The sequence below is a fragment of the Salmo trutta genome, chromosome 14, assembly GCF_901001165.1.
Source record: "Salmo trutta chromosome 14, fSalTru1.1, whole genome shotgun sequence".
Classification (NCBI taxonomy): domain Eukaryota; kingdom Metazoa; phylum Chordata; class Actinopteri; order Salmoniformes; family Salmonidae; genus Salmo; species Salmo trutta.
In genome coordinates this window covers 83,345,302-83,368,387 of record NC_042970.1, presented here as the reverse complement: position 1 = coordinate 83,368,387, position 23,086 = coordinate 83,345,302, and the positions used below count along the sequence as shown (strand labels likewise).

The window sequence follows — 23,086 nt, the reverse complement described above, 5'->3', positions numbered from 1 at the left end:
CTTCCTTTCCTGTGGCGGTCCTCATGAGAGCCAGTTTGATGGTTTTTGCGACTGCACTTTAAGAAACTTTCAAAGTTCTTGACATTTTCCAGATTGACTGACCTTTGACTAGCTCATGAAGCTGGTTAAGGGAAAGCCAAGAGTGTGCAAAGCTGTCATCAAGGCAAAGGGTGGCTATTCTGAAGAATCTCAACTAGAAAATATATTCTGATCTGTTGCTAATATTTTTTTATTTAACTTGGCAAGTCAGTTAAGAACAAATTATTTTTAAAAAAACCTACCCCGGCCAAACCTGGGCCAATTGTGCTCCGCCCTATGGTACTCCCAATCACGGCCGGATGTGATTCAGCCTGGATTCGAACCAGGGACTGTAGTGACGCCTCTTGCACTGCGATGCAGTGCCTTAGACCGCTGCGCCACTCGGCAGCCCCTCAGTTCAACACTTTTTTGGTTACTACATGATTCCATGTGTTATTTAATAGTTTTGATGTCTTCACTATTATTCAGCAATGAAGAAAATAGTAAAAATAAAGAAAAACCCAGGAATGAGTAGGTGTTCTAAAACTGTTGACTGAGCTAGATAGATGATTAGCTAGATAGGATACACACAGATTTTCAATAATTTTTGTTATCGAATATTTTATCTCAACGATTTTGAGAGGTTTCATGCAAAAAAATCAAAAATTTGTTAAAACTGCATCAAAACCTCAGGAGAGGCGCCAGGGTATGAGTTGCCGATCGCCATATGCAGCAGCTACATTCCTATTCATTGAAATGCATTCAAATTGCATGCACGTGCACACGTTCCTTACTCCAGTCACTAGGCAAGATCAAGCAGATCCCTTTTGTCCAAGTCATCCTTGGTCAGCACCTTTCAAAGTGTGTTGCATTATGGTTATAAAATGTGTCAGACTTGCGACTGATTACATGTCGACTGCATAACTTTTACAAAAATCATGTGATTGAAAACAAAAACTTGAAAAATGAAGCCCAAATACCACTGTACAGTGCATTCAGAAAGTATTCAGATCCCTTTACTTTTTCCACATTTTGTTACAGCCTTATTCTAAAATGAATTAAACTATTTATTTTCCTCATCAATCTACACACAATACCCCATAATGTCAAGGTGACCCATGAGCATTATTTCAATATACAATACTCAAACTCCAAAACATGACTTGGAATCCTCTACTTTCGCCACTAACATTTTTATTTAATAATATAGCTAGTGTTTATAACATGACACCCAAGTTAAAAGGTTGTCAACCATTCTTCCTTCACAAATATCTACCTATTATACCCATGATTACCATCATTTATTAACAGACGTCCAGTGTTTATTACATGATACTCAAGGTTTATAAGATGTTACCAGGTTTACCCAGGATTGAAGTGGTAAAACAATAGGTTAGGTAAACGCTGAGCAGTGATCCAGATGACCAGAGACAAGTTGTGTGGACGTTAATGCCATAACCCCTGTCCTATTTGGGGGGCAAGTCCTATCCCATAATAAAATGCAACAGAACTCACTTTAACAGGTATGTCGTCAGATTTGATGAGTGACCGAAACCTTTCCCATACTCAGAGCAGTGATTAGGCTTCTCTCTTGTGTGCGTAAGCAGGTGTCTATTTAGGGTCTGTAAAAGGGAAAAACTCATCCCACAAACAGAGCAGTGGTAAGGCTTCTCTCCGGTGTGAGTTTGCTGGTGTACCTTCAGGGCTGCTACTCGACTGAAACCATTCCCACACTGAGAGCAGTGGAAAAGCTTATTTCCTGTGTGAGTAAACTGGTGTCTTGTTAGGTCTCCTGCCCGACTGAAACCCTTCCCACACTGAGAGCAGTGGTGATGCTTCTCTCCTGTATGAATTAGCTGGTGTGTCTTCAGAGTTGATGAATGACTGAAACTCTTCCCACACTGAGAGCAGAGGAAAGGCTTCTTTCCTGTGTGAGTTATTTGGTGTCGATTTAAGTTCTGTGAAAGAGAAAAACTCTTCCCACAAACAGAGCAATGGAAAGGTTGCTCCCCCGTGTGAGTTCGCTGGTGTATTTTTAGTTTGCTTGGGGTCTGAAAACTCTTTCCACATTGCCCACATGGGTGCGTCTTTCTTTTTTTTGTCGGTTTTGATTTGAGGTGAGTTGGACAAATAAAACTGCCTCTGCAATCTGAGCAGGAGCGGGGCCTACACGTGTGCCTTCTCAACTCCTCTGGCTCATAGAAACTAGTGAAACAGTCCATGCAGTGGTGTTTCTGTCTTGAGTTCCTCTGTCTGTGTTGTTTATGGTTTCCTGATGCTGTGGAACTGGGCTCACTGTCTGAACCTGGGTTGGAGATCTCTCCTGTGGGAATATGAACAGATATGGGGTTAAGGCCTTTTTCTCACCAAGTCCAATTTTTGTCAAAATAATTCTGACCAAAAAGAAAAATACGAGCATGTCATGAAAAGTGGTCTATATTTAAGAAATTAAGGCATATATACATTTTAAACATTTTCCATCCTAAAAATGTGAAATAAGCAAAGACTTTGATTTCTGGTCAAACAGATGGTAAAGGGGTCTTAGAAAACATTTACTAGAAAAAGTCTTACGGCATCAGAAACACATCAGAACACAATAATGAAGTAAAGACACCAACTAATATTAGCACTTCTATTTAGATTAGGATCAACTTCCCGGCCTTCCATACGTTTAAGAAACATTGCCTTGTGTCTTGTGGGTTTCTGGTAACAGAATTACATATCTTGAAGATATTGTCTAATTTCTCTCCCTCATGAGGATAATGAAAGTTCACAGAAATAACAAGTAAAAGGTAGAACTATCAATTAAATTTGTGTTTTAATGATTCATAGGTAATTGATATCAGTAAAGTGTTTAGAACTCGAAATAACCAAAATCAGTAACAGAATTTCGGAAAAATCGTTAACGTAATTGTAAATTGGCTACAATGGATAATCATAGTAGTCACAAAACACAATTGGGTTCACAGGTTTGGACAGCACAGTAGAGTATAGTTCAGTACAATAGAGTTAAGTACAGTAGACGTTTATGATTCGTTCAGATTTGGTCCAGACCGGACCAACCAAATTTGGTTGTTTGGAGGCAGAGCTCATTAAAATAATAGCTAGCCAGTGTAGAATAATGCCCAAAGTAGGATATTGCATATATATACACACACACACACACACACACACCTTTGTGTACCTATTTAGGGTACATCACCATGAAGAGAATGACATTCATATCCAAATGATCTCCATCATTTCTGTGTAGTACAGATCAGGAATCCATGATGAAATTCCATTACCACAATTCCGTTACCAGGTGTAAATCCACTTCAATAACCAAAAGAGATTTTTTCAAAGTCAATGTGTCATGTCATAGCTGAGACCCCATGATTTCTACAGATATTGTTGAATCTAAATTCAGAGCAGATATTTAAGAGTTTTGGGAAAACGTGGACGCAACCCGTTTCCAAACTTTGCATCTGCACAGTTCTTCCAGTAAATGTATCTTTGTAAAAATATTCAGAGGAAATTGTTAAAAGTAGTCCTTGTGCATAGAGTTGTATGGTTTGTTAACTCTTGAAAATCAATGGTTTTTGTTTGGCATATATACTGCTCAAAAAAATAAAGGGAACACTTAAACAACACAATGTAACTCCAAGTCAATCACACTTCTGTGAAATCAAACTGTCCACTTAGGAAGCAACACTGATTGACAATACATGTCACATGCTGTTGTGCAAATGGAATAGACAAACAGGTGGAAATTATAGGCAATAAGCAAGACACCCCCAATAAGGCAGTGGTTCTGCAGGTGGTAACCACAGACCATTTCTCAGTTCCTATGCTTCCTGGCTGATGTTTTGGTCACTTTTGAATGCTGGTGGGGCTTTCACACTAGTGGTAGCATGAGACGGAATCTACAACCCACACAAGTGGCTCAGGTAGTGCAGCTCATCCAGGATGGCACATCAATGCGAGCTATGGCAAGAAGGTTTGCTGTGTCTGTCAGCGTAGTGTCCAGAGCATGGAGACAGGAGACAGGCCGGTACATCAGGAGACGTGGAGGAGGCCGTAGGAGGGCAACAACCCAGCAGCAGGACCGCTACCTCCGCCTTTGTGCAAGGAGGAGCAGGAGGAGCACTGCCAGAATGACCTCCAGCAGGCCACAAATGTGCATGTGTCTGCTCAAACGGTCAGAAACAGACTCCATGAGGGTGGTATGAGGGCCCGACGTCCACAGGTGGGGATTGTGCTTGCAGCCTAACACCGTGCAGGACGTTTGGCATTTGCCAGAGAACACCAAGATTGGCAAATTCGCCACTGGTGCCCTGTGCTCTTCACAGATGAAAGCAGGTTCACACTGAGCACGTGACAGACGTGACAGAGTCTGGAGACGCCGTGGAGAACGTTCTGCTGCCTGCAACATCCTCCAGCATAACCGGTTTGGCGGTGGGTCAGTCATGGTGTGGGGTGGCATTTCTTTGGGGGGGCCGCACAGCCCTCCATGTGCTCGCCAGAGGTAGCCTGACTGCCATTAGGTACCGAGATGAGATCCTTAGACCCCTTGTGAGACCATATGCTGGTGCGGTTGGCCCTGGGTTCCTCCTAATGCAAGACAATGCTTGACCTCATGTGGCTGGAGTGTGTCAGCAGTTCCTGTAAGAGGAAGGCATTGATGCTATGGACTGGCCCGCCCGTTCCCCAGACCTGAATCCAATTGAGCACATGATGGGACATCATGTCTCGCTCCATCCACCAACGCCACGTTGCACCACAGACTGTCCAGGAGTTGGCGGATGCTTTAGTCCAGGTCTGGGAGGAGATCCCTCAGGAGACCATCCGCCACCTCATCAGGAGCATGCCCAGGCGTTGTAGGGAGGTCATACAGGCACGTGGAGGCCACACACACTACTGAGCCTCATTTTGACTTGTTTTAAGGACATTACATCAAAGTTGGATCAGCCTGTATTGTAGTTTTCCACTTTAATTTTGAGTGTGACTCCAAATCCAGACCTCCATGGGTTGATAAATTGGATTTCAATTGATTATTTTTGTGTGATTTTGTTGTCAGCACATTCAACTATGTAAAGAAAAAAGTATTTAATAAGATTATTTCTTTCATTCAGATCTAGGATGTGTTGTTTAAGTGTTCCCTTTATTTTTTTGAGCAGTGTATTTTAAGTGAAAAGTCTCAGGACAATTTTGTTATGGTGGAATTGCCCCACTACAATATTATTTCTCTCATTACACAGTCCTTCCTCTCTGCAGCAGCGTTTGTGACGTTGAACAAATATTTAATTAAAGTGTGGGGAAAAACGCATCAGACTTGTGAATGGTTTTAAGGTTTGGGGTCAATTCCGTTTTAATTCAGAAAGTAAACCAAAATTCTAATTCCAATTCCAACATCTCCTCATGGAAAAGCATTGAAGAGAATTGGAATTTCAGTGTGATTCCTGAATTGACCCCAACTCTGATGGTTTTGTGTGTCAAAATCAGAATCCATATTTTTCCAGAATATGTAACGCAGTTGGTATGAAAAGGCCTTTAGAATCAGAAACAGAGCATTGAAGGGGGCTTTAAAATACTTGTTGATACAAGTAGAAGCACAACAATAGGGTTTTACAATCCCCTGTGGCCACCAACCTCTCCATACTCCACACCTGAACTTACCTGGGTCAGTGATACTATCTACTTCCTCCTCTTCCTCTAGATCTGGAGCAGACACTTCCCTGTTCTCCACCTCTTCTTTGACTGCTCTTTCCTCCACTTCTTCTTTGACTGCTCTCTCCTCCACTTCTTCTTTGACTGCTCTCTCCTCCACCTCTTCTTGGATTTCTGTCTCCTCTTCTTCCTCTTTGACAATCACATTGAGTTCCAGTGTTTGACTGCAGTCTTCCAGCTTCACTGACACCATCTCTGGACCCTGCTGTGAACTTCTCTGGGCTGGAAGGCCACAGCCAGAACCCGGGGACTCCATGGACTTGGGTTCAGCCATGGCAGGTTAGTAGGTAGGTGGATCTGTAGGTGGTTTAGTCATAAGAGGCAGATACAGTGGAGGGTGAGTTGCACATAGCTAGCTGAAACTACACTGAACAAAAATATAAAACGCAACAATTTCAATGTCAGGCCCAGCCAATCAGAATGAGTTTTCCCCACAAAAGGACTTTATTACAGACAGAAATATACCTCAGCACCCCCCTTCTCCCTCCTCAGTATTTAGTTTTATATTTTTGTTCATTCAAAAGTGTTGTAAACGATCATGGCACTCCTACAGGACTGCTAGTTGTAGAGCCCTATTAAAAATTTAAAATAAATAAATGTTTACATTTTTTTTAAATAAAAATAGGTTTAAATTTGGTTCCCGGTTTTGTTTTTCCCAAATTCCATTTTGTTTTTCCAGGTTTCAGTTTTTCACTCTCTAAATCAGTTTTTAACCCTTTACACTTGTGGGAATTGGCCTATATTGATAGGGCTAAACTGAAATGTTTCTTACATAAAAAAATATTAACAGCATATTAAATGCATATGCATGGTAGCAACTGAAAGGGAACACTTTGGAGATTATGGTAAAATGATTAGACTTAAGTTGAGGACACAACAGTTGACCTGACAAGACTATATCCAAACATTACACTGTTGATTTTATGTGCATTTTACATTTATTTTGACACATTTGTTGATAACAAAATCTGAAAATACTCTGGATACATTCAGTAACATGATAAGAATATTCCTGTAATATGTGGGGTAGGTGCAACATAAGACAAAAAAAAATGACAAGGGTTTGAGTGAGAGGACTAACTGGAGTCTCCAAGTGGACACACACCTCTCCAAAGTGTTCACAGTTCTTAAGTAACTTCAATGAACTTGAATGACTCAAAGAGTCTTAATAATCATCATAATAACCTTCATAGTTGCTCTCCTAGCTGTGCCGCTGAGGAACTAGAGCAAGCACACTTGTAGTTGTTTTGAACATAATCCTGCATCCCCGCCATCACACAATTACTGTTGTTGTTTACGCCATCCAAACACGGCCCATTATAAATGGCAATCTGGGTCAAGCTTGTTCTATTGCCAACATAACTAGTATTTATTAGTCCCTCAACGTCTCATCTTTCAAAATACATTGAGTCATTTTCAAAATACATTACAGCATTTCCCTCTCAAGACAGCAAAACATTTGCAAAAGTTACTCAATTAGCGGGAGAGATGGGGGCAACTTGTCGCGCACGATGCTCAAGTTCAGAACGGCTGTCAGTCAAAACCCATACAGCGCTGTGAAGCGCAGAGTCTGAGCTCTGACATCATGTATAGCATGTTAATGTACAGCCACTGGGTTCCAATGTAGCTTTATCAGTGCCCCAATCTGTCATTCTGAGTGTAAAGGTTACTAGAAAAACTAAATTGGACAATGCTTAAACCACTTTTGAGGTCTGGGAAAAATAGAAGAAATTTAGATTTTTGGGTGTAGTTACACTTTAGTGCGCACCAGCAACAAACCGTTGCTTGGTTACCAATGTTTCTGTAGCAATGATGTAATTGCAGTTTGCAAAACAAATGGCCACTGGATTGATGTAAATAATCATGATATCACTCTGCCAGGTAGGTGTTTATCGCCCCGTCCGTGTTGCAACATAATTAAAGCCCTTTCTGACTGAAAAGTTCTGTTACCAAAATCCCTAATTTGTTTAGCAAAAACATTCCTTATTCCCTCAACCTGTAAGCATCTCATGCATGTAACCAATAGGAGCTGACCTATAGCATATCATAATCACAATAATACATTGATTATAACAAATACCGTGACAGCAACATTTGACAGCAAAATGGATGCAGAGGACGTGACAAATTAACTCGAAACGAGGGAATGTTTACAGATTGCTCAGGAGGTAAAGGGGAAGTCAGGTGTGGAATAAATGTGACTAGTTGTGGAAAATACTGGAGATCTAGAAAAATAAGGTAAGGAGCAAGCACTACAGGCATATTATATGTGCCAAGCAGGTGCTGATAGATTACAATATACTTTTTCTGACCGTTTGGAACAATGTAAACAACAGCAAATAAATGATAAGCATACCAGAGTGTCTGTTGTAACGTTTTTTTGTAAAGCCTTTATTACAGCAAAGACTAAAAAGCATTGCATTAATTTGTGAAAGCAATTTCCGGAATTGAACGGTAAACAAACACTCAGACAGGCAACAGAATCTGTCTTATTTCTGGAGATATATGGATGATTTATTTTACTAGGTAAATTCTTATTATCAATGATGGCCTAGGAACAGTGGGTTAACTGCCTTGTTCAGGGGCAGCTCGGGGATTCGATCTCGCAACCTTTCAGTTACTGGCACAATGCTCTAACCACTAGGCTACCTGCCGCCCCAAGCTTAACAGTTAGGCTATTGATTATAGACCTAATTAAGTTGGGGTTTCCTCTTTCCTTGTCTCCTAACTCCAACGCATCGTTCTCAACACCTATATGCTGGATAACTTTGCTATTATGCACATAGCAACATGGTCTAGGAAAAGGCGCCAATTCAACAGCGCATTGATTGTTTCAGACCCGCGGACAGCGACCGTTATCCAACATGAGAGAAAGTGCATGTCATTAAAAAGTTTTATTAGTGTTGTTCCGACAATATAACCATACACAATTACAGTAGCACGTCTTAGATTGATGGACTGTACCATCCTCACGGCCTCCACATTGGATCAGTCCACTCAGACACGAGCCAATCAGAAAGGTGCCACCATGAATTATTTTTTTTTACTAAAGAAATATCGGACGACCAACAGCCAAACAATGGACCAGTTGACTAAATGGGGTCAGCCCTAAGGCATAGCCTATAGGCACTCACTCAGCCCACACACACAGACAGAGACGGGCATTGCTGTGACATTTCAGAAAGTTGCATGAAAATATGAATCACTAATGCATTTAGTCTCATAACTTGGGCAAATTAATGACCGTTCTATTAAGTTCAATACATTTTATATTTTTAAATTATGTTTTAATGTCTGGATTTTGTCCATGTTCTCCGCAATGCATATTTTATAGGGCCTTACAATTGCTCAATTACCTCAGGCCACGCCCCTTCCCTCCACACCTGTTCCCACTCTCTAATCACCTCTCCTCTGCCTTTTACCTCAGGCCACGCCCCTTCCCTCCACACCTGTTCCCACTCTCTAATCACCTCTCCTCTGCCTTTTACCTCAGGCCACGCCCCTTCCCTCCACACCTGTTCCCACTCTCTAATCACCTCTCCTCTGCCTTTTACCTCAGGCCACGCCCCTTCCCTCCACACCTGTTCCCACTCTCTAATCACCTCTCCTCTGCCTTTTACCTCAGGCCACGCCCCTTCCCTCCACACCTGTTCCCACTCTCTAATCACCTCTCCTCTGCCTTTTACCTCAGGCCACGCCCCCTGGTTGGAGCGTTGGGCCAGTAACCAAAAGCTTGCTGGATCGAATCCCCAAGATGACCAGGTAAAAATCTGTCGTTCTGCCCCTGAGCAAGGCAGTTAACCCCCTGTTCCCCGGGCGCCAAAGACGTGGAGGTCGATTAAGGCAGCCCCCGCACCTCTCTGATTCAGTTGTACAACTGACTAGGTATCCCCCTTTCCCCACTCTCTAATCACCTGCCTTTTACCTCAGGCCACACACATTCCCTCCACACCTGTTTCCACTCTAAATCACCTCTGGTCTCCAACATAAGTAGCATGCTACCTTTACCTTTGTAGATGCCACGGGGTGGCTCTATCCTAACCTGTGTGTGACATGATGTAAGTGCCTTTATTATAAAGTGGTAGGGCTGGGCGATTATGGCCATAATCTCATCCCGATATAGGTCATTTCATATCACATTCTGTATATTTAATTAATATAGTTTATATAAAATGACCACATGTAAAGGCCTATTTATTACATTTTGAATTAAACTCAATAAAAAGGTACTTACTCATATTTGATTATTTCTCCTTTTACTTAGAACCTTAACAACTTTTCAGTTAAGCATGTAACGAAATATTAATGTATAAAAAAAATAAAAAACACTACCAAAAAACATAGGCCTAAAATAAAAATATTTTGGGGGGCTTGCCTGTTATTTTGGCATTAATACTTGTCACATATCAATTTGGTACCTTGGGTCGAGTGTTAACACCAGTCATGAAACCCTCGTTTCTCTACGTGTAAATTGGGGCCATGTCTTTGCAGATGTTAGTTGTAACTGCAGTTGTTATCTCCTTCCATCTTCGTGATTCTTTGCCAGATGGTGTGCCGTGGGCAAAAGCCTCTTCCAACGTCTGAGTTGGGGTTGTTTTGAGCACTCGACTGTACTTTTTTGGGCCTCATCCGTAGACTCTCTCCGCACTGTTTCACATGATTCTTGAGTAGGTGGTAAAAGAGGTTAGTGGTGTTTGAGCCGGTTGTTGGGACCGGCCTGCGGCATATTTCGCAGAGGACGGTTTTCTGGCTCTTTTTCATACCCAAACCACGTCCATGCGACCGAAGTAGCCTCTCTTTTAGGTACCAGCTCCGTGTCACTTTCACTCTCCTCCGTGTTTGTTTGTGTTGCAAATTTTCTTTTCACGGCACGCAAAGCGTCGTCTAATTGACGACAAATATTGCCGTAAAGAGTGTGATTTGCGACACAAGGAAATAAATAGACGTTTTCTATCGTCACACGATATATATCGTCATATCGCCCAGCCCTATATTACGGTGTAGAAGTATTAAGAATCTGTATTGCAGCCCTGTCGCTATAGTAAGTATTAAGCATGTACAGTGCCTTCAGAAATTATTCACACCCCTTGATGTTTTCCCACATTTTGTTGTTACAGCCTGGATTTAATTGAGATTGTGTGTAGGCCAGTGACAATAGCCCATAATGTTAACGTGGAATTATGTTAGACATTTTTAAATTAATACAAAATTAAAATCAAATGTCTTGAGTTACTAAGTATTCAACCCCTTTACAGCAAGTCTAAAAAAAAGTAAAGGAGTAAAAATGTGCTTAACAAGTCACATTAATTTGCATGGACTCTCTCCGTGTGCAATAATGGTGTTAAACATGATTTTTGAATGACTACCTCATCTCTGTACCCCACACCTACAATAATCTGTAAGGTCCCTCAGTCGTGCAGTGAATTTCAAACAGATTCAACCACAAATACCAGGGAGGTTTTCCAGTGCCTCACAAAGAAGGGTGCCTATTGGTAGATGTGTAAAACATTTATAACAGACATTGAATATCCCTTTGAGCAGGGTGAAGTTATTGATTACACTTTGGATTGTGTATCAATACACCCAGTCACTACAAAGATACAGGCGTCCTTCTTAACTCAGTTGCCGGAGAAAAAAGAAACCACTCAGCGATTTCACCGAGGCCAATGGTGACTAAAACAATTAAGGAGTTTAATGGCTGTGATTGGAGAAATATGAGGATGGATCAACATTGTAGTTACTCTACAATACTAACCTAATGAAAGATTGAAAAGGAAGCCTGTACAGAATAAAAAATATTCAAAAACATGCATCCTGTTTGCGATAAAGCACTGAAGTAAAACAGCAAAACACATAACATAGAAATTAACTATGTCCTGAATACGAAGCGTTATGTTTGGGGCAAATCCAACAACAACACTGAGTACCACGCCTCATTTCCAAGCATGGTGGTGGCTTCATCATGTTGTGGGTATGCGTGTCATCGGCAAGGACTAGGGAGTTTTTAGGATGAAAATAAATAGTATAGAGCTAAGCACAGGCAAAATCCTGGACAAAAACCTGGTTCAGTCTGTTCCAACAGACGTTCACCTTTCATCAGGACAATAACTTACAACACAAGGTCAAATATACACTGGAATTGCTTACCAAGGCGACATTGAATGTTCCTAAGTAGCCAAGTTACAGTTTTGACTTAAATCAGCCTGACAATATATGTCAAGACTTGAAAATGGCTATCTAGCAATGATCAACAACCAACTCGCCAGAGCTTGAAGTTTGCAAGTATTGTACAATCCAGGTGTGCAACGCTCTTACCCAGAAAGACTCACAGCTCTAATCACTGCCAAAGATGACTATAATATGTATTGAATCAGGGTTGTGAATACTTATGTAAATGAGATATTTCTGTATTTGATTTTCAATAAATTTGCTAACTTCTAAAAACACTTTAACTTTTATTATGGGGTACCGTGTGTAGATGAGTGAGAGAAAAATCTGTAATCCATTTTGAATTCAGACTGTAACAACAAAATCTGGAATAAGTCAAGGGGTATGAATATGTTCAGAAGGCACTGTATCAGAGGCCTGCAACACCTGTTCTGGACAGCCCATCCACATGGTGTGCAGGCTCTTGTTCCATACCAGCACTAACACAGTGGGCTCAGCTAAATCAAATAATCAATCCTCAATTTAGCCCTTATTACTTGACATTCGTATGGGTATGAATATTTTCTAAAGGCACTGTAGCTATAGCTTATGATATGTCCCTATTGTATAACCATGACCTGTTTGATATGCTAATGCCCTCCTTTGTCGTGTTTAGTCCTGGCAGTCTCATACATATGTAACTATATGTTAAGCCTAGTCATATGGCATTACTTCATGATTTATGCACCTTTGTTGATGTGTTCCTAATGCGTTTCTCTAATCTCTCTTCTAGACCGCCACTTCCTACCTTACCGTCCTACCGGCCTTACAAGCCCCAACTCCAACCCTTCCCCCATATGCAACTGTGCTTATTATAAATACCCTAAACGTGGATTATTAACCTCCATCTCCTAAATGTGTTCTGACCGATGCTGCAACACCCCGGAACTAGCCTATACAGTTCACATAGTCCTTTATTGTTGACATCGTAGCTACTGCAAGTAGTATAGCTAGTACTAACTTGGGTGGGTCTACATTGAGGATATTGAAGTGACGAGACATTTGTTTGATGTCTACTTCTAGCTAATCTCGGTTACCCAGAAGTAAATTATCGCTAAACCTTAGGTGGTGGAAAATAGTTCAGGACTGTTGCTCCTCTTCATCACTGCTAGTAAACAAAGCTAGCTAACGTTAGCTAGCTAACAGTAGATAGGTTGTTGGCCCTCAGTAGCGGTTAACCTTCCAATGAGGTTTTCACTGACGATTGATAATGGAAGCCAGACCTTATTCACGTTCATAAATAGTTCAACAGTTCATAAACTCACCTTTAAAAATAGTCCTTGTCGTCAGTTGTTTGGCTGAGAAAGGACACGCGACAAAAACCAGCAGGACTGTAAACTACCGCCCGCGTTCTAAAAACGGAAGTGACGTTATATTTGTGCTGCCGCCAGTTAGATACTGTAGGTATGTAGCCAGCAACTCAAAGGCTTTCTAGTAAACAAAATATATAAGGCAGCTGAAAAGTATATAGTATTGATACTTCTTCCCTTCTGCCACTACCAAAACGCTAGAGAATTAAATAGTTCAACTCTATAAAAAAAGGGCAGGACATGCCAGTCACAGAGCAAGCTAACAAAGTTAGCTAGCATCGTTAGCATTGGTGTGTGGATGTTTTGTTTGCAGCAGTGGTACTAACATCTGAATTATTGTACCATAATTTGTTAGACATCCAGGGTTTTTACCTGATACTAAATTAATTATTACATGTTACCCAGAGTTGAAGTGATAATGTAGGGTAAGTAAATAATGAGTACTGATGAACAGTAGTGTTCATGTTAACGCAAGAACCCCTGCCTGCTCTATTGTCACATAACAGTTGCGGTTGGTAAATACTATTTACATAATAACATGCGTATACATGTGTTTTACTTCTGTGGTTTGAAGTTGACTTTCTTCTAAAGCAACAGTCCAGTGTCAGGCCTGTGATATAACATCACTACTCTATATTCACGCTCATAAATAGTTCAACAGATCATAAACTCATTTTAAAAAATAGTCCTTGTCGTCAGTTGTTTGGCTGAGTAAGGACACCCGACAAAACCAGTAGACATACCCTCGTAAAACTGACCATCTTACCGATCCTCGACTTTGGCGATGTCATTTACAAAATAGCCTCCAACACCCTACTCAACAAATTGGATGCAGTCTATCACAGTGCCATCCGTTTTGTCACCGAAGCACCATATACTACCCACCACTGCGACCTGTACGTTCTCGTTGGCTGGCCCTTGCTTCATACTCGTCGCCAAACCCACTTGCTCCAGGTCATCTACAAGACCCTGCTAGGTAAAGTCCCACCTTATCTCTGCTCGCTGGTCACCATAGCCGCATCCACCTGTAGCACGCATTCCAGCAGGTATATCTCACTTGTCACCCCCAAAGCTAATAACTCCTTTGGCCGCCTCTCTTTCCAGTTCTCTGCTGCCAGTGACTGGATCGAACTACAAAAATCTCTGAAATTGGAAACACTTATCTCCCTCACTAGCTTTAAGCACAAACTGTCAGAGCAGCTCACAGATTACTGCACCTGTAGATAGCCCATCTATAATTTAGCCCAAACAACTACCTCTTCCCCTACTGTATTTATTTATTTTACTCCTTTGCACCCCAGTATTTCTACTTTGCACACTCGTGTCAAATCTACCATTCCAGTGTTTTAATTGCTATATTGCATTTACTTCGCCACTATGGCCTATTTATTGCCTTTACCTCCCTTATCTCACCTCACCTGCTCATATTGTATATAGACTTATTTTTCTACTGTATTATTGGCTGCATGTTTGTTTTACTCCATGTGTAACTCTGTTGTTATATGTGTCGAACTACTTTGCTTTATCTTGGTCAGGTCGCAGTTGTAAATGAGAACTTGTTCTCAACTTGCCTACCTGGTTAAATAAAGGTGAAATAAATAAATAACTAAAAAAATACTAACCAGTGTGTCATTTTTTGATGACCAACAGAAACCCTTCCCACACTCTGAGCAGTGGAAAGGTTTCTTCCATGTGTGAGTGAGCTGGTGTCTTTAGATGGTGTAACTGACTGAAACTCTTCCCACAGAGCAGGGGAAAGGCTTCTTTCCTGTGTGGATCAGCTGGCATCTATTTAAGGTCTGTAAAAGAGGGAAAACTCTTCCCACAAAAAGAGCAGTAGTACAACTCATTCCCTTTGAGTTACTTGGTGCATCTTTAATTTGCTATTCCCACATTGACCACAGGGGTAAGTTTTCTTTCTTTTGAAAGTCTGTTGAGGTGATTTAAGGTAAATTGGATAATAAAACTGTCTCTGCAATCTGAGCAGGGTTGGGGCCTACAAGTATGTCTTCAAGTCCTGTGGCTCATAGACACGAGTGAAGCAGGCCATGCAGTGGTGATGTTTCTGTCTTGAGTTCCTCTGTCTGTGTTGTTTATTGTTTCCTGATGCTGTGGAACTGGGCTCACTGTCAGAACCTGGGTTGGAGATCTCTCCTGTGGGAATATGAACAGATATGGGGTTAGAATCAGGAACAGAGCACTGGAAGGGGCTTTAAAGAGCAACTTCCCCTAAAAAACAAATTCCTTTGAAAACAGCCCGTGGCATCGATATAAGTCAGAAACATTTAGTCTAGTGTCACAATTGACTACAAATTGTAAATAGGATAATTATGGTCATAAAGTCAGTCTCGTTTTAAAATGGAATTTGGAACTTCAGTGCGTCACAACAAGTAAATGAAGGTTGGGTTTGGATTACAATTATGTCAACAAATCATGCCCCCTTTTGCCAATCTCCAAGTGCAAATCGTCCCTCCGCCCACTTCGCTTCCCTTCATTGAATGGGGCTCTGTTGTTTCATCGCCCCCAACGCGTTCAAAGGATCATGGCCGTTTGAAACTGAAAAGCCCTATACGGATAGACCATGTAATGCATGCTTCCAGTAGGATGCACAGCCTGTGCTTTGCATGCCCAGTGGTTGGAGTTTGTTGGTCCCCAGTGGTGGTGAGTATACCGCTAGCTAGACCATAGACTGCTGGTTATGAATAGTCCAGTCCATTCGGAAAGTAATCAGACCCCTTGATGTTCCCCCACATTGTTGTTACAGCCTGGATTCAATTGAGATTTTGTGTCACTAGCCTACACACAATAGCCCATAATGTCAAAGTGAAATTGTGTTACACATTTATTTGAAATTAATAAAAAATTAAAAGCTTTACGGCAAGCCTAAAAAAAGTTCAGCAGTAAAAATGTGCTTAACAAGTCACATAATAATTTGCATGAACTCTGTGTGCAATAATGGTGTTTAACATGATTTTTGAATGACTACCTCATCTCTGTACCCCACACCTACAATAATCTGTAAGGTCCCTCAGTCGAGCAGTGAATTTCAAACAGATTCAACCACAAATACCAGGGAGGTTTTCCAGTGCCTCGCAAAGAAGGGCACCTATTGGTAAATGTGTAAAAAAGAAATGTTTTACAGACATTGAATATCCCTTTGAGCAGGGTGAAGTTATTGATTACACTTTGGATTGTGTATCAATACACCCAGTCACTATAAAGATACAGGCGTCCTTCCTAACTCAGTTGCCGGAGAAAAAAAGAAACCACTCAGCGATTTCACCGAGGCCAATGGTGACTTTAAAACAGTTGAGTTTAATGGCTGTGATTGGAGAAATGATGGATCAACATTTTAGTTACTCAATACTAACCTAATGAAAGATTGAAAAGGAAGCCTGTACAGAATAAAAAATATTCAAAAACATGCATCCTGTTTGCGATAAAGCACTGAAGTAAAACAGCAAAACACATAACATAGAAATTAACTATGTCCTGAATACGAAGCGTTATGTTTGGGGCAAATCCAACAACAACACTGAGTACCACGCCTCATTTCCAAGCATGGTGGTGGCTTCATCATGTTGTGGGTATGCGTGTCATCGGCAAGGACTAGGGAGTTTTTTAAAATGAAAATAAATAGTATAGAGCTAAGCACAGGCAAAATCCTAGACGAAATTCTGGTTCAGTCTGTTCCAACAGACATTCACCTTTCATCAGAACAATAACCTACAACACTTGTGCCTTTTACTGCGGAGTGGCTTCCATCTGGCCACTCTACCATAAAGCCCTGAGAGCTGCAGAGATGGTTGTCCTTTTGGAAGCTTCTCCCATCTCCACAGAGGAACTCTGGAGCGCAGGTTCTTGGTCACTTTCCTGACCAAGGCCCTTCTCCACCGAATGCTCAGTTTGGCAGGGCAGCCAGCTCTAGGAAGAGTCTTGGTGGTTCCAATCTTCTTCCATTAAGAATGATGGAGGCCACTGTGTTCTTGGGGACCTTCAATGCTGCAGAAATGTTTTGGTACCATTCCCCAGATCTGTACCTCGACACAATCCTGTCTCGGAGCTCTACTGACAATTCCTTCGATCTCGTGGCTTGGTTTTCGCTCTGACATGCACTGTCAACTGTGGGACCTTATATAGGCAGTTGTGTGCCTTTCCAAATAATGTCCAATCAATTGAATTTACCACAGGTGGACTCCAATCAAGTTGTAGAAACACCTCAAGGATGATCGATGGAAACAGGATGCACCTGAGCTCAATTTCAAGTCTCATAGCAATGGGTCTGAATACTAACAGTATGTAAATAAGGTATCTGTTTTTGATTTTTAATACATTTGCAAACATTTCTAAAAAGCAGTTTTCGCTTTGTCGTTACGAGGTATTGTGTGTAGAATGAGGACTTAAAAAATATCTATTTTAGAATAAGGCTGTAACGGAACAAAATGTGTAAAAAGGGAAGGGGTCTGAATATTTTCCAAATGCACATTTATAATATTAGAAAGGAACTTAGGGATGGCAGGTAGCCTAGTGGTTAAGAACATTGGGCCAGTAGTTAGCTGGTTCGTATCCCCAAGCAGACTAGGTGAAAAAAAATCTAATGTGCCCTTGAGCAAGGCACTTAACCCTAATTGCTCCTGTGAGTCGCTCTGGATAAGAGCGTCTGCTAAATGACTAAAATGTCAAATGTAACTAACTTCTTTCTCATGTCACGCACAAAGTAAGGAAGGAAGGAATCAGGTCACCTCATGGCCTCATCAAGCATGAACTACTACTCAGGTAATAGCATACTGCTTATGTATGAAGGAAGTTAGAGGTTGTTTTGTAAGCCAATGCTAACTAGCATTAGCGCAAATACACCATAGACTTCAAGTCATTGCGCTAATGCTAGTTAGCAACTTCCTTCAAACTGCATGCAGACATAAAAAAAAAAATGGTACCCACGAGATCATTTAGCTCTAGGGAAGTAGATAAAGATCTTAATTTCCAAAATCGCTAAGTATTCCTTTAAGGTAGGTCCCCTCCCAGGTTGACTAAATGTTTAGCAAAATAATACAACTAATCAATACCCCTGGAGGGAAGGGCCTTCAGGGGTAGCCAAATAGATTCAGCTGCAAACTGATCACAACTAATCACAATTTCATACCTTGATTACATTGGGACATGATCACATCTTTTTTTCGTGTAATAATTGGAAATTCCTAAATTAAACACATTTTTAGCTGAATTTCTAGTGATTCGTTTTTTTTAACCAGAAATTAAATCCCCCCCCAAATAATAATATAGATACTTTTACAACTCTGAAAGGCCCCCAAAATAAAACTGTTATTCTACATATGACTTATTTGAGCACGGTCTTGATTTTACATATTTTAGCAGGGTCTTGGAAGGATCGGATAGTAACTCTTGATCCAATACATTTTAAGGGTGCTTTAAACGACTCAAGTCTGTGCTCGCAAATTAGTGTATCACCACAGACAGGAGTTTGGCTGAGACACCCCAGCGGCTTAGCTTATGTCAGCATTTATTTTTACATAAATCAACCCATTAAAATGTCACAGCCAGTAAAAATCTAAATATGGACATGCTTGTGGCATGGATCCAAAAAACATCCAATCTTGGCTCAGTTAATTCAGATCTTTTTTCCAGGTCACATATCTTGCTGTAAATCTATTACGGTGTCAGCAATGTGAGGACCGTCTGGCTAACTAATAAGGTCAAAATAATGTGCTGGCCTGTATCAGATCTCTCTGTGGTCTACAGTACTGGTATGTGGTCTTCACCTTTCAGCATGCAGTGTGAAGTCAATGGAGGGCTAAATGTAATATTAATCTAATACATTCACAAGGAGAAACACTTGGATCAAATGGGGAGCTGTTGTGTTTTTCAGCAAGCTGTACAGATCTTTGGACAAACAAGTACTCAAAATGATTACCCCCTGCCAGTGACCTTCTAACATGGCCATATTCCAAAACTGGGTGTCAGAAATACATGCAGCCTGAAGTCGTTTAGTAGAGTAGTGGCCCGAGGGCACACACTTAGTGTGTTGTGAAATGCAATGTTTTTATCTTATATAACTGCCTTATTTTGCTGGACCCCAGGAAGAGTAGCTGCTGCTTTGGCAGGAACTAATGGTGATCCATAATAAATACAAATATAAGCCCAGTTATGTCAAGTTGGCTGGATGTCCTTTGGGTGGTGGACCATTCTTGATACACATGGGAAACTTGAGCAGGAAATACCCAGCATCGTTGCAGTTCTTGACTCAAACCAGTGCGCCTGGCACCTACTACCATACCCCATTCAAAAGTACTTAAACATTGTCTTACCCATTCACCCTCTGAATGGCACACATACACAATCCATGTCTCAATTGTCTCAAGGCTTAAAAATCCTTATTTAACCTGTCTCCTCCCCTTCACCTACAGATTGAAGTGGATTTAACAGGTGACATCAACAAGGGATCATAGCTTTCACCTAGTCAGTCTTTCATGGAAAGAGCATGTGTCCTTAATGTTTTTAATATGAAGGTAGCTTAATGTGAATGCTGGGCAAGAGGTGTGTAGACTTTCACTAGCGACTGTATATACAGGTTTTTTAATATGTGAATTCTGACCAAATAGGTTCAATATTGTAAAATCATATAATTGTGGTAATATAATGACCCAAGTACCTCACCTGCATCTGGATGGAGTAGTCCTGCTTGTAATTGCAGTAGTCCTGCTTGTAATTGCAGGACTAATTGCACTTGTCCAGTATTGGTGGCTTGATCCATATGTGGTAACCATCGATGACCCTGACTGCTGTCTTGGAAATACTTATTTAAAAAATATTTCAGGCACCGGAGCTTGTGAATTCAATATAGACTTTATTACAAAGTATCAAGCCGAGCTGGTCCATGGAGCAACTGCCGGTCCCAGACTCGGATCTCTTTATGTACAGTTTCAGTCTGACACAACATACATAGTCACTCCTCTTTATGTACATGATCCACATCTTTTGGTATTCTGACACTATTGTTTCCTAATATTACTTCTAGTCTGTCTATGCCCATCTTTACTTGGTTTCTCCTCCCCTTCTTGGCACATACAGGGCATAGATTATATTGGCGGCCAAACCATGGCAATGATACAAAAATAGTACAGACATACATTCATAATGCAGGTGCATGTCCAAGGACACACACAGGACTAGACAACGGCCTCCCTCAAGCCCACCATGGCCCAGACACCCACAGGACTAGACAATGGCCTCCCTCAAGCCTACCATGGCCCAGACACACACAGGACTAGACAACGGCCTCCCTCAAGCCCACAATGGCCCAGACACCCACAGGACTAGACAACGGCCTCCCTCAAGCCCACAATGGCCCAGACACACACAGGACTAGACAACGGCCTCCCTCAAGCCCACAATGGCCCAGACACACACACACACAACGGCCTCCCTCAAGCCCACAATGGCCCAGACACACACACACACAACGGCCTCCCTCAAGCCCACAATGGCCCAGACACACACACACACACACAACGGCCTCCCTCAATGGCCCAGACACACACACACACACAACGGCCTCCCTCAAGCCCACAATGGCCCAGACACACACACACACACACACACACACACACAACAGCCTCCCTCAAGCCCACACACACACGGCCTCCCCCCAAGCCCACATTGATTGTGCTCACCACTCCGAGACGCACAACACACGCACCGGAAAATCCCCCATACTGCCTGGTTTAACACTGGATTTCTCGCCAACTTCCCGAATCCCGCACGATGACCTCATCTTCTGGAGTCGATGGCCTTCTTGTGAACAATCCTGCACACAGCAGGTTTTGGGACGCTAAAAAGTGCTTGCTATTACCCTCTAGGAAAGGCAGTGGTCTAGCAAGTAAACAATGATCCGGACCTTTAAGCGCTGCCCCCAACCATGATCCTTCTCATAGTGAAGCAGTCTCGTGAGCTGTGCCCAACCATGATCCTTCACCTAGTGAATTAGTATTTTGTAGCATTGTCTTTAAATTGTTTAACTTGGGTCAAACGTTTTGGGTAGCCTTCCACAAGCTTCCCACAATAAGTTGGGAGAATTTTGGCCCATTCCTCCTGACAGAGCTGGTGTTACTGAGTCAGGTTCGTAGGCCTCCTTGCTCGCACACGCTTTTTCAGTTCTGCCCACAAATTGTCTATGGGATTGAGGTCAGGGCTTTGTGATGGCCACTCCAATACCTTGACTTTGTTGTCCTTAAGCCATTTTGCCACAACTTTGGAAGTATGCTTGGGGTCATTGTCCATTTGCGACCAAGCTTTAACTTCCTGACTGATGTCTTGAGATGTTTCTTCAATATATCCACATAATTTCCCTCGTCATGATGCCATCTATTTTGTGAAGTGCACCAGTCCCTCCTGCAGCAAAGCACCCCCACAACATGATGCTGCCACCCCCGTGTTTCACGGTTGGGATGGTGTTCTTTGGCTTGCAAGCTCCCCCTTTTAACCCCAAACATAATGATGGTCATTGTGGCCAAACAGTTCTATTTTTGTGTCATCATACCAGAGGACATTTCTCCAAAAAGTATGATCTTTGTCGCCATGTGCAGATGCAAACCGTAGTCTGGCTTTTTTATGGCGGTTTTGGAGCAGTGCCTTCTTCCTTGCTGAGCGGCCTTCCAGGTTATGTCGATATAGGACTCGTTTTAATGTGGATATAGATACTTTTGTACTAGTTTCCTCCAGAATCTTCACAGGGTCCTTTACTGTTGTTCTGGGATTGATTTGCACTTTTCGCACCAAAGTACGTTCATCTCTAGGAGACAGAACGCGTCTCCTTCCTGAGCGCTAGGCCTTGAAATACATCCACAGGTACACCTCCAATTGACTCAAATGATGTCAATTAGCATAACAGAAGCTTCTAAAGCCATGACATCATTTTCTGGAATTTTCCAAACTGTTTAAAGGCATAGTCAACTTAGTGTATGTAAACTTCTGACCCACTGGAATTGTGATACAGTGAATTATAAGTGAAATAATCTGTCTGTAAACAATTGTTTGAAAAATTACTTGTGTCATGCACAAAGTAGATGTCCTAACCAACTTGCAAAAACTATAGTTTGTTAACAAGACATTTGTGGAGTGGTTGAAAAACAAGTTTTAATGACTCCAACCTAAGTGTATGTAAAGTTCTGACTTCAACTGTATGTATGTGTGTGTATATTATTTTACTGCTCTATGGATGTAATTATTGTTTGGATAATCTTATTTACTATTATGTATTGATGGTTATATATCTTTTATATTTGTTCACTCTGTGACGTGCAATGCAGAGAACGCCGGAAGAATTATAATTTAATTACCATAGTGAATTATTGTAATGTTTGTTTATGTGTCAATAAGGGATGGGTTGCCAATTGGTGATTTCACACAAAAATACAATTTCATTCATTCGGTAGAAACAAAGTCAAATTGATTGTCTAATTGGTTAATGCATTAATGCATAAATAGCTGTCTCTGAAAAACTCTGATGTGAAACATTTAAAATGTAATGATATTTAACTCAAAAGATGCCCAATGGTTGAAAAGAGCATTCTGTCTGGATTAATTGCCATTCTGTAACTATGTAAACAGCAACAAAATTGCTGTGGTATAGTTTTGGTATTGAGTATTGTGATACTGAACCTGGTATCGAAGTCAACATTCTGCTATCGTGACAACACTTTCAGGAACAGTAAGAGCATTAAAGGGGGCTTTAAAATACTTGTTGATTCAAGCATAATAATCGTTTTGGAATCCCCAGTGGGCGCCAAGGCACCAACTTCTCTCCGTACTCCACACCTGAACTT

At 41.5% G+C, this 23,086-nt stretch overlaps 1 protein-coding gene across 6 annotated transcripts in view; it reads right to left on the bottom strand.

Moving 5' to 3' along the window:
- Positions 1–622: 622 nt before the first annotated feature.
- Positions 623–23,086, bottom strand: part of LOC115147703 (zinc finger protein 239) — a 34,590-nt gene continuing 12,126 nt past the window's right edge. For 2 of the 6 annotated variants that reach the window (XM_029690003.1, XM_029690007.1), the window contains one exon: positions 623–2,341. In XM_029690003.1, coding sequence (XP_029545863.1) covers positions 1,530–2,341 — 812 coding nt within the window. In that variant the 3' untranslated portion in view covers positions 623–1,529. Of the gene's footprint in view, positions 2,342–5,676; positions 6,025–10,145; positions 10,609–13,199; positions 13,300–15,093; positions 15,399–23,086 lie in introns of those variants that run through there. The other 4 variants (XM_029690004.1, XM_029690006.1, XM_029690005.1 and 1 more) reach the window with 4 other exon arrangements.